Source organism: Anastrepha ludens, chromosome 6 (genome assembly GCF_028408465.1).
Source record: "Anastrepha ludens isolate Willacy chromosome 6, idAnaLude1.1, whole genome shotgun sequence".
Lineage (NCBI taxonomy): Eukaryota > Metazoa > Arthropoda > Insecta > Diptera > Tephritidae > Anastrepha > Anastrepha ludens.
In genome coordinates this window covers 2,762,879-2,775,468 of record NC_071502.1, presented here as the reverse complement: position 1 = coordinate 2,775,468, position 12,590 = coordinate 2,762,879, and the positions used below count along the sequence as shown (strand labels likewise).

Below are 12,590 nucleotides of genomic sequence, written 5' to 3'. Positions count from 1 at the left end.
AAGTAGTCTTATAGCTTACCAACTTTAAATAAAACAACGGTGTTATATGATGTTACAAATATATTCTTGTTATTGAAGTTAAAATCAAAATTAATACATTTATTTGTTTTTTGGAAAATCATTAGTTGTAAAAACTTATACACACTCTCTAACTTTTATTCATACATATTTACATGTTCTTTTATAATTTTTTCTAAATAATAGAAATCAGATATAGTCCGATAACATTGCAATTTGGTATTCGGTAACTTAGCAGACCTTTTTAGTCTGAACGGAAACATACCAAAATAAAGAAATATTTTAAAATGAACCAAGTTTTATATTGTATTTATTAATGTAAAGATCTCGGGCCAGTTTCAAAGAACAAATAAGTAGATAAAAACATTGTTAACATAATTTTGCTAATATAATACCGCATTAATTTAGCTTATTCGTTATTGGGAAAAGTAAAACAAACAAAGCACGGAAAATATTACCGAGTACCGATTTGTAACTGTATCGAGCTTGGTTTTAAATACACATAATATGTATATGTGTTTCATTGTTTAAATGATGGGTGTCCAGGAAATAAAATAAACATGATGCCATCCATCTGGCATCACTATTCGCGGCGAGAAAATTACGAACACGAAGCGATGAAGAAGCAAATCAAAAGCAGCGGAGCCAACAGCAGCCAACAGTAGTAGAAAAGCGTGGAAAGTGCACATAAGTTTCAAGTTTTATTTTAGTATAGAAGTTATTTTCCAAAACAAGTAAAAAATCTGGAGCGACTATATTAAGTGGCAGGAAATTTGTGAAGCAAGCAACATTTCGGTATTTAGCCTAAAGGGTTAGCTTGCGAAAGAATCATACAAACTGTTTTGCTGAATAGCGGCGGTAGTTTTAACACAGGTAAGCAAAGTGTGCGTTCAAGTAAAAGAAGTGAAATATTACGTTAACGCAAAATTTGCAATAGAACGCAGCGCGTAGAGGTGAAAGAAATAGAGCCGACGACGACAAGCAGAAAAGGAAGAGAATAAAGGAGAAAAGGCAAACCAAAGCTATTGCACCAACAACAACGACTACAGTAACAGCAACAGCGGTCGACAACTGCTTTTGGTGTTTCTTTTTTGCATTTTGTTTTATTGGCGCATACACCCGTCTTGGCAGTTAACGCAGCGTGTGTGTGTGTGGGGGAGAAAACAACTATAGGAAAGTAGCAGCGAAGGAGCACAACATTCAGATTTTCAAGTCGACTACACAGTGTGACAGTGCTTGCATTTAAATCTATATTTGTGAAAACAAGAAAAAATAGCCAGCATTATAAGAAGCTGTGATTGAATAGAGCGACGCAAAAGTTTTTAAACGTTAAATTTCAAGTGTGAAATTGTAAAACTAGAAAGCTCAAATTGCAACAGCAGCTGAAAATTACAAGTGAAAAAGTAAGACTAGTGCACCAAAAAAATGGAAAAAAGAATAGAACTAGAAAGACGCGCACGAAAAGCGAATCAGGTAAGCATTTTGTCTTTTATTAATGTAATGATTAATAGTATTTGAAATATTTCACGCGGTAATTTTTTCTTAGCTTATTTGTTGGTGTATTCATTTCCAACCTTATATTTTGTTTTGGCAAATCAACGCCAAGAAGTTTCTGTGCGCTAGAATGTACTTTTGCCGCCCTCCCTTTGTTTTAGCTACGCTCTGCCATCCCCATTCATTAGTAGGAACGCAACGCAACGCATCGCTAGCACCAGCAGGTTGTGAAAAGGTTATGTGGGTGCAAGTCTCCAAATGAAGGCGCAGGGTGCGCATATAGTACCGTTTTTTTCATCCTCATGATCGAGTTTATATAAAGAATTTATTAATTTGTCACAAAATTTATCCGCCATGAGTACGCGTTGAACATACAAATGAACGCGCGTGTATAACCCAAACGCACACACGTACAGCAATACATACACGCGGGCGCATACATGTATGGTACGTATACAGGGCGAATCGTGTGTAGGCATATATGAATATGTACCTTTAAAGCAGTAGCAACGTAACAACGCAGTAGGCCACCCGAGGGTTGCCAATGTTGTCGCACATAATACACTTTGTTGATCTGTTTTGACGATGGCGGCATTTCATACACTTCTCCCATTTAAATTATGTATCAGCATATACTATATATTCTTTAATGCGATATTAGTAGCGATAACAAAACTCATAAGCGTGATGCAAAAGCAAACGCTTTGAATACATCTTCATTTCAATACACACATGTATGTATTTACTAATTGTATGTTGACTGGCATCAGCTTTAAATTAATAAAGAAGGAAAGGAATACAAGTACAGGTTAGCTTAATAACTTCGGTTAACGCTAAAAAAAGAGTATTAAATATATGCAATTCAGACACTTCGGCGGCAATCCATCGCAAAGAGTTTTATGATCAGTATTTCATAAGTCTATAATAAAACTTAGTGTTTCTACTCAATTATTTATCCAATAATTCCAAAATTTTAGTTTCAGAGCTGATTTCTAGTATAAATTGCGCTTATATTCTTTGTTGGGTGTTTGGCCGAGCTCTTCCTCCAATTTACAAATAAAGGCTCTTTTTTGGCCGCCTCTGAATTATAGATAGGTTTTTATGAGATTTTACATAGCAGAAATACACCCGTAGGCTTGCCATTGACCACTGAGAGGCGGCCGCCTTCTTAGTGTTTCGTGCCCACAGTGAGTTTCTAACTGAATTATGCTTCCGCACAGACCATTCAACCTTCAACCGGCGGTTGCCGGTACCAGAGTTGACTTTTAATAATTTAGCCAAATTTATTACCTAATCTCCATTCATGGAATATTACTTGATTCCCTAATATTAATGACTTCTATAATTTTCAAATAATTAACTTATAAAATGGTGTTATTTTTCGGGTATGAAGTACCATGTATTTGTATAAAGAATAAGAAGAACCATTCAACCGGCGACAAAGGGGTCTTTAGCCAGGGCTAAATAACAGCTCTCCGAAGCAATCTTATATGTCGACCAATAATCGCCTACATATTGCTTTTAACTTTCTGTGCTAAGTTATTAAAGAAAACTGATATTTCTTTTGACAATGCAAGAAGCCAAATTTCAACCATTTAAGGTGTGTGGACAGAAAATATAATTTTTGTGGTCAAGAAAGAATAATTAATTCTAATTTAATAGATCTGGCTTAAGTCAGCGCTAGTACGGATGGCTGAAATTGTGTTAGCATTTTTCTCGACTTTCGGTTCTACGTACCGGAATGGTCGGTATTTATATCCGGCCAGCAGCATTCCCCAAACATGTATGGATAATGTGCATGCTATTACAACAACGAGCTGCTAACGAAAGATATCGGTGTAAAAATTTATGCAGGCTCTCCCTACTATTTGGGTATCGAAAGGTTTGGCAATCGATTTTACCATTCCATTGTTTTTGGCATTTCCAACTGTGGCCTAAAGATCACTTAGCAAAAAGGGAAAATGCTCTTAATGTAATGAAATGCCGATACATAGTAAGCCATTCAGCCGCACAAACCTGGGAGATCACTCTATAAAGTCAACTACATATTTATTTGTGGTTCAGCGTTGACGTGAATGGGATGAGCCATATTAATGTGATTTAAGTATTACATTGGCCACTTCAGTAGGAGGCGGTTTAATACATGTCATTCATTCATCTTCCCCACCAAAGCAAATCGTTTTACTTATCTACCTCAATGTGAAATAATTGATGATAAAGCGAGTGGTAGCACCGCACCGCGAAATTTTAAAATTATATTAATGCAACCATTGGTGGTGGTTGAAATCGCTTTGAGGGAACGGAAGCAACAACTCGTAAATATGTGCATAATTATGTATGCTGTAGCATGCGACAACCCGCCACCTTCTGTTGCACTGTTAATGTTTAATTGGTGTTGTTGTTGTATCGCCCTTCTTGACATTTCTTTTTTGAAATAGTTCCGTTCTGTGTGTGTATCTCGCAATTCATCCATTCCCTCATCTACGCAATTCGCCGTATACTCCAAATTCGCTGCCATCTTGGTTTTTGTTGATTGCCTAGTAGTGGTGGTGACAATTCTCTCGAATTATATAAACGCTTTACATTTCCAAATTATTGTGACCACCTTCGTTACCTTATTTTAATTAGTTTTGCCATTGTTTTTGAGTATAAACCGATGTATTAGTTCAAAAGGAGTTCACATTTCGTTCAATTGCTAATTTTTTTTTATCAAGGAAAACTCGAACAGCTTCTTGACATAATCGATTTTTCGTGTATCTTGACATTTTCTCTGTTTCTTATTTTCTGCGTTCACACACTCGCAACGCGACGCACTATAGGCGGTCGGTCGGTCGGTCATTTATGAACGCTTGCTCGAGTACAACTAGTTTCATCTTTGTTGCGCCTGCTGCATTGGGGCTATTTGGGGCAAAATTGGCGACAGTATTCACTTTCGCCTTTCCATTTGTTTCGCCTACATTCAAAATATATCTTCATTCTTATGCTAAATGCAACGCTGTGTGGAAAAAATAACATTTATTCATTTCCTTTTAACATAAATGTTTGCGGACTGCTTTAGAATTGAAACACAGTTGTATGTATGCCGCTAAATAACAGTGCGCGCCTTTTGTTTTAAATTTTTTTTTTCACTTTCTGTTGTAGATAGCATAGCATATGTATTTAGAATATAATATTTATTTAATCAAAGAAAAAATTATAAGTAGGGAATATACACCGTTTCGCTTTAACAAAATGAGGTTTCATTGAACTTTTTGTTTTGCTAATTACAACACTACTAAGCTTTATACGCTAATTATTTTTGTGGGAGTTTTTGGAAAAATACAGTTTACGTTTTCATTTATGGGCGATTTTGTTCCGCTTATCACGTGGGAATGGGTGGGTCGAAATTAATATTTTTCATATGCACACGTTGCTAAAGGATCGCACTTCTCTTTCAAAGTACGTTTAGTGCTAGTTACTTATTTAATAGGTTTCAAAAAAATAGTAATAAATAGATGAATCTGCGTTATTTCCCTTAAAAGGCAGAAATACCATATAAAAAATCAAGTTGAATTGATAATAACTCATAACCACTGTTGTCTCACCATTTGATTCTCATATTAGAATTTTTTTTAAATTAATTATTCCTTATTACACCTATACCTTAGGGCGGGTCGATTTAAAAATCGCTCATTGCTCTGTGAAAATCGTTTTGTAGGGATCAAAATAAGAAACTTAGCCGAAGGAACCATGCCTCTAAAACGAATTCTGATGTGCCCCAATTTGGGTCGAACGAAAAATCCCACTTTAACCCATTTAGAGTGCTCCAATCGAGTCCACCCCCAACCCCCACTAACTTTGGACGGCCGATCCACCCATGCCAGTGGCGCACCCCCGGGAACTCCCGTGGGGGGTTCCCCATACAATCATTTCAAAATATCACCATTCTTGGCCTTTTCATGAGTAAAGAAACTAAAAAGTTCGACCCAAATTGGGGGACATCAGAATTCGTTTTAGAGGTATGGTTCCTTCGGCAAAGTTTCTTATTTTGATCCCTAGAATATGATTTTCACAGAGCAATGGGCGATTTTTTTGCCTCCCCACAAATCGACCCGGCCTACTATACCTACTATTCTGAACGTTTTATAAAACGCCTGAAAAAAATGTTGTGCATTAATAGCCGGAATAATGTTTACGAAAATTTTCTGAAGCCCCATTATTTACTCTCTGAATAACCCACAACGGCCATTGTTTCGTCTGAGCGATGTTAATTATTTTAATCGAAATTTCCGAAGCTGAATTGTGTTACACTCCGTTGGGCACCCGGGTCTGGCCAGACTTTTTCGACTTTGGGCGTGAAATTAACTGATTTCTATTATAGCTAACGACTTAAGCTTCCTGGTAGCTTCCTAAAATTAAACGTTTCTATCGATTTATGGATATAACCTTCTAAAAAGGATCCTCGAAAAGGACGAAAAAAGGCCAGACCGGGGTGCCCGACCGAAGGTTTCTAAAAAAGGTGTCCAAGGGAGGGTTAAATAAATTAAATTATATATTTTAGTGAAATTTCAAGTGTTTCATACGTTTTCATTAAATTCCTTGCCTTCATTCACTCTGGAATAATTTAGCAACGATGTTCAATAGGAATGAACCAAAATATACTACCGAATTGCAAAAAATTTGTGTTCACATTATCCCTCTGTTGAACATCTTTTTAAAACCCTTGGTTGGGCACCCGGGTTAGTCCTTTTCGAGGATCCTTTTTAGAAGGTTATATCCATAAACCGATAGAAAATTAAATTTTAGGAAGCTATCTGGAAGCTCAAGTCGTTAGCTATTATAGAAATATGTTAAATTCACGTCCAAAGTCGAAATCGTTTGGCCGGTCCCGGGTGCCCAACAGAGGGTTAGAACTTTTAAACATCACCAATTTTTGAATTACTTTTCAATGGTCGTAGTTCAATCTTTACGATTAACATATATGTATGTATGGGCCGCATCGAAAAATTATTTTAAATATAATTTTTACTTATATTTGAAATTTGCTCTATTTTCACTATTTCAGATCACAGAATTGAATCTGGATAATTGCCGGAGTACAAGTATCGTTGGCCTTACAGATGAATACACTGCGCTGGAATCACTGAGCTTAATCAATGTTGGTTTAACCACACTAAAAGGTTTCCCCAAGTTGCCCAATCTGAAAAAACTGGAACTTTCAGACAACAGGTAACTTCATAGCGGTTGCGCAAGCAATAGTAAACAATTTTCTAATTTTTTTTTTCTTTATTAAGAATATCAAACGGCCTCAACTACTTGACAACAAGTCCCAAATTACAATACCTTAACCTGTCGGGCAATAAAATTAAGGATCTGGAAACACTTAAACCATTGGAAGAATTTAAGCATCTCGCCGTGTTAGACCTATTTAATAACGAAGCTACACAAATTGAAAATTACCGTGAGAAAATATTTGAAATGGTGAAATCCCTAAAATTCCTCGATGGGTAAGTTTGAAAACATGTGTGATTTCGCCAATTAATTGAATTAAATTCAAAAACCTTGAATTGTTACAGTTTCGATGCGAATGATGTGGAAGCACCCTCTGATGGCGAGGATGATGATGAAGTTAACTTAAACGACGACGAGGAGGAAGGTGAGGGTGGTTGAATTGTTATGAAATTAATAAGTAGTTTTATCGCAATATACAATATTTTTCATTCCTAAAAGAACATTTGATGTTTGTACATAGAATTCTGCAAAATCCCCTACGCACCTTAAAAAGGTTATGAAAATTGATCGGACACTAACTAAAAAAACCTTTTTTTCTAACGGTGTTTTCTTTACTACGTATTTTGTATGTAAAATGCATTGAAGAAATTTTTTCATTCTTTTAAATACATAGCTTCAGCTTTAAGATACTTGACTTTCCTGATCTTTCAATATTACGCTGAATAGCCCTTTTCTGCAGACCTTAGCTATACAAGCATCTTTAGCCCTTGAAATAATGAAAATTGGAAAGTTAATAAGATTAGCTTTCAATTATTAAACAAAAGAAAAAAAAAACAACACTTCTGTGAGTACCCTTATAAAACGGTACACTCTGCGTACAAAGTTCAGTAGCAAAACAGGTATACTTTGAGATTGTTTTTTGTTTTTTGGAAGTGCATCGATATTTGCAGAATTCGAGAAAATCAAATGTCTTTATAGGAATGAATCAAAATGTATGCAAGTGTGGCAAGCCTGATTTAAGAGCTAAGGCTAGGTAGTAAAAATATCTCACTTAGACCCCTAGGGGCCATTGTGTTGCCAGTGCTGTGTATCTGGAGTGGAAGACATCATTTTATATAAATCGTAATGCACTTCTCCGGGAGTTTTAACAAGCCTATTGTCAGCAATTCATACAAAGAGCAGAGCAGTGGCAAAGTAGGTGTTCCAAAGTACCTCTGGCATTCGCTTCGTTACATCGCTCTGGTATTTAGCTGTATCTATTAACAGTATCTCATCCAGGCCTTGAAAAAATATTCGCCAAGAATCCAATATCAGCTTCACGAACTTTTCCCCCTAAATGTCGTCATCGGACTCCAGCCATCACCCATTTCAGCCCAAATCCTTTTTTAAATCCGCGTTAATCTGGCATAATTATAGCAAATTAACTCCTACGCTTAAATATACTCGTCTAACACCCTTTGGTCCCACTCGAAAGCCGAAACTACTTGTTTTCTGCCCCTACCGTTAGAAAATACTCACGACGACTGTTGGTTTTACGTGCCCACGACAATCTTTTTTTTTGTTACCGAAACGACCCGGATTTATATCCGGCCAAGGACTGTCACTCCAGCAGCCTTCCCCTATATTCATACTGTTACAAAAACAACAATGGTTGGGTTTGCCATGGGTTCGCAGCAAGAATTAGTAAACTGATAGAGCAACAACAGCAGTAAACGAAAATATGCCTTTATTTTTCATAGGCAGGAAGAGTAAACTGAAAACTTTAAATCTGGCTTTGTTGATTTGTTTTTTTTTTTTTTTTTTTTTTTTTTCAAATGTGACGGTCTTTCAACAAATCTAATATATATGTATATGTATATATATATAATTGGCGCGTACACCCTTTGTAGGTATTTGGTCAAGCTCCTCCTCCTATTTATGGTGTGCGTATTAATGTTGTTCCACAAATGGAGGGACCTACAGCTTCAAGCCGACTCCGAACGGCAGATATTTTTATGAGGAACTTTTTCATGACAGAAAAACAATCGGAGGTTTGCCATTGCCTGCCGAGGGGCGACCGCTATTAGAAAAACATTTTTCTTAATTTTGGTCTTTCACCGAGATTCGAACCTACGCACCAACTCATTCGGCTACGGCGGCCGCCAGGAAGTAAAATGCACCATCAGAATGTTGTGGAAGCGAAGCAAATCCGTCTAATTTTTACAGCACTCCAAACTTTTGACGAACCTTCGATTCCTTACAATCTGATGTAAAAGATTTGAGCAATGTGGAAAATTGGTGAGATCTCTTATTTGTAGCATTAATATAGTTACGAATTTCGTTACGTTAAAATCCAAATAAATCTCACAATAATTCCCTGAGTTCGGTCACTGTTTTGAAACATGTCACAATTGAATGGCAACATAACTTGCCCACTACACTCACAGACGTTACCGTAGTGCCTGTCTGTTGCCCGTGAGATACACAAAATTGAGCAAAACTTGTGCACGTAGAAAACAGCTGCGTTCGTTTGGTTACATATTTACACGATACATCGGTTTGTGTCTGCTTGTACCGACACAATGTTGCCATTCATATTTTTACATACATTCGAGTATACTTTTACACACATCTACAATTTTTCATTGTATAACAAACCAAAGTCAGAAACCGACAAATGCAAATATAATTAACATCAAACAGCGTTTTAAATTATTTTCATAAAAATTTAAATTTGTCTAAGTCTGTTTTGTTAAAGATTTCAAAAAGTACTGTTTGGCAACACTGTGTGGTGAGAGAGAAATCCGTTTTTACGGAATATTAAAAATTTTTCACTCAGACACGTACACGATCCACGGTACTAACCTAACGGAACGGTGGTGATTTCTCATTTACATGGGGCTCTCATTAGTTTGTTCGTGTCAGCTGATACGGAACGTACGTTTACGTTGGTGAGTGTGAGCACCATAAATGTACACGTTCACCTTGCGGCTGAACTACTTTATTATTTCTCGTTTACTCGCTTACACGATCAACCTATGACTGAATACCCTATGCGCATGCACCCCTGCTTATGCCCATGTTCTTAATAACTTGAAAATTTCTAGATCTGGCAGGTTCTATCTTCTGGTGAGTCAAGGCGAATTCATGTTTTTGTTTTGGCATCTCATTCGCTCGTTATTGGTTATTGGTTAGATTGACCCGGCTGGCTGAAAGCCATCACATATACCTATTGGTTCTTAGTGGTACCAGATGGAGCTTGACCCCTAATGTTTGTTGAATTTCTGATAAAGGCATTGTACGACTTTAGCTTTGGACGACAGCCTAAATATACAAAAATGTTCGGAACAATGATGGTGTCTATTTAATAATGTCCTATGTAATAACTTAGATTTCTCAATGGGAATAATAGAAGTATTTTCGTTAGAAAGAGGACAAATCGCCATTCTGATTTCTAAAAACAAAAAAAAATTATTTTTCTCTAATCTATAAAGAACAATTTCTCAAATTCGGGTTATCATGAAGAGATGAATACAGATGTGGCAATATTAGATAAATGAATGTTGCAACAAAATTACATATTATTTAACTAAAACATGGATGCAATGGGGAAAGACCTCATGAATTTTTTTTCATTGCTTTATCATCACACTCATATTCTTGTTAGTTCTCGGCTATTTACTAAATTAAAGCATAAGCCAAAATGAGTTCATGTAGCCAAGTGAACTTATTCCAACTACCAACTTTTTCAGACAAACAAAACAAGTTTTGTTTAAATGGTATTGAAATTGATTTGGATGAGTTGGAAGACTTTGAGCGGCGTGTAAAAGCGAAGAAACAGCTCCAAGACACAACAGCCACAAAAAATCAAAAAGCTGCTGATGAAATTGATGATTTAGATGAGTTGTTGAAGGAAATAAAATTGAAAGACGCTGCGTCCAATTCTGCCTGTGATAAGACGTCGACAGCCGCACCCCAATCCCCAGATACAAGAATGGATATGCCATCGACGGGTGACGGTGCCTGCAACAACACAGGCGTTAATGTAGCCAATGCTCCCCCATTGCCTTTTGCTCTTATACTCTATTGGTTTTTAGCGATTTTAAATCTGGCAAATGCCTCATTTTGTAAGCATTTACAGTCTATATCGGCACACTTTACTTAATTAATCGATACATTTTCTTGCTTATTCGATTACAGATTCCTGTGATGAGGAGGACTATGGCAGTTCATATGTATCTACATCTGATGTTTCGTTATCGGAGGTAAGTAGTAATAAAGTGGAAATATAAACCGCCTGTTGGTAATAAAATATTGAATCTTTCTTTTATGTGCAGGTGTACAATGAAGATCTGGAAGAGGATAACTCCGAGTGGGATGAAGAGAATGCAGTCGAAGATGAAGACGAAGATACCGACGATGATGATACTGATGGAGAGGGAGATGGTGAGGGGAATGTGTCTGCCAAGGCTGCTGCAGGCAAGGAAAAGTCTACATCAAACTCCGCCGCCGCAAAAGCAGATGCTGCCGATGCAGACAACAAAAACGCCGCCGAAGAAGCTGCTGGTGAGTGAGCGTAAACAACTTTCCAACAACCGATTCCAATTCGATTTATTTGCACTATTTTACAGAAGAGGAGCCGCAGGCTCGGGGAAAGAAAAGAAAGCATGACGGTTAAGCAGTGTTGTATAAAGACGACGCATCATCGTAGCATTTGTTTACAAAACTCCAATTAACGTTTTTCTACTATCTTAATTTAACAAAACAAAACAAAGCAGAAACAACAACAAAATTTTCTCTATCAGTTTATACACAATTGAAAAGCGCAAAAAAAATAACAGAAATGTTAGATCAAGTAATACAATAAATATTGTAAACACAGCAATTAATATTATTCAAAGGAAAATATTATATATTTGCGAGTAATAGCAGTAACCACACTCACACTACTACAAAACAATATATATAACAGCCAGCCACATTCAAACCAATATATAAAATTACAACACTTTGGTGGCGCGAAAATTATGTGGGCATAGAGAGGGGAAGACGTAGAAAGCCATGTAATCCACGGAAACCATCGAAAAGCCGTAATGAAATGATACAAGTTTGCTTTCAATAGAACTTCTACAACAACACCGGCATTGCAAACAGCAGAGTTAGAAACAAAAGAGTACATAATAATTATTATATAAAAGTTATTATAATAGTGATTATTTTAAGCATGACCTATATAAGGAAGTAAAAAAGCAAGAAAAAAGCGAAAAATGTAAAGTTTGCATTAAAGATAAACACCAACAACCGTACCCACTCAATGGCGTCTGCAAAGCGACAAGGAGGGCCGGGAAATGTTTTATTAATATTAAGCATTTCTTTCTTCGTAGATCTATAGATTATTGGCGCCTCAAACAATTAACCTTGAAATGCAAATAAATTGAGTATATATAAATCAAAAAATATCCGGGTAACAAGTAGTGACGTCAGCTGTCATAATATAAAAATTGTTTATTGTTTAGTAGCATTAATTAGTTACTTATACAGTAAGTTTATTAATATACATACATACCAACAACAACAACAACAACAAAAAAGCGGGAGGCGTAAACTCTGCTTCCTTGAGAGAGATGTTTTCAGATTTTTTGTTTGTGACTTGGCGCAAGGGATTATATACATACATAATTCATATACAAACGACCATAGATGAGATAGTATTTTCGCATTGTTTACTTTTATCCAAATTGAACATAGACAGCAAGAGAATTAATGTAGATTGTGAATGCCACAATTGTATTTATACGTTGTTTTTGTAAAATTTCACATTTATAACAATTTCTTTAAAATTTGGTATTTTCGGTCTTATTGACAATACATTATTCTCAAACAATACA

General features: G+C 36.3%; 1 protein-coding gene and 1 long non-coding RNA gene across 3 annotated transcripts; one reads left to right on the top strand and one right to left on the bottom strand.

Moving 5' to 3' along the window:
• The first annotated feature begins 503 nt into the window (after positions 1–503).
• Positions 504–12,590, top strand: LOC128865820 (acidic leucine-rich nuclear phosphoprotein 32 family member A). 2 transcript variants are annotated; one of them, XM_054106185.1, is made up of 9 exons: positions 504–891; positions 956–1,491; positions 6,557–6,720; positions 6,786–6,998; positions 7,068–7,153; positions 10,455–10,829; positions 10,903–10,967; positions 11,040–11,268; positions 11,334–12,590. In XM_054106185.1, the coding sequence occupies exons 2-9, from the start codon at positions 1,444–1,446 to the stop codon at positions 11,378–11,380; spliced, it is 1,227 nt and encodes a 408-aa protein (XP_053962160.1). In that variant the 5' UTR covers positions 504–891; positions 956–1,443; the 3' UTR covers positions 11,381–12,590. The 2 variants fall into 2 exon arrangements, with proteins under 2 accessions (XP_053962160.1, XP_053962159.1); XM_054106184.1 differs by lacking the exon at positions 10,455–10,829 and having other exon boundaries at positions 537–891; positions 7,068–7,147.
• On the bottom strand, positions 694–4,494 carry LOC128865821 (uncharacterized). Its single transcript, XR_008454900.1, has 2 exons — positions 4,127–4,494; positions 694–4,049 (listed from the first exon to the last, which is right to left on the bottom strand). It is a non-coding gene; the product is annotated as an uncharacterized LOC128865821 (long non-coding RNA).

What these genes read in the sequence shown, in the direction of transcription:
- LOC128865820 (XM_054106185.1), top strand. Translation starts at nt 1,444, where the DNA reads ATGGAAAAAAGAATAGAACTAGAAAGACGCGCACGAAAAGCGAATCAG. An exon ending in TCCCTAAAATTCCTCGATGG is followed by an intron (nt 6,999 to 7,067) that starts GTAAGTTTGAAA and finishes GAATTGTTACAG; the next exon opens with TTTCGATGCGAATGATGTGG. An exon ending in CGCCGCCGAAGAAGCTGCTG is followed by an intron (nt 11,269 to 11,333) that starts GTGAGTGAGCGT and finishes ACTATTTTACAG; the next exon opens with AAGAGGAGCCGCAGGCTCGG.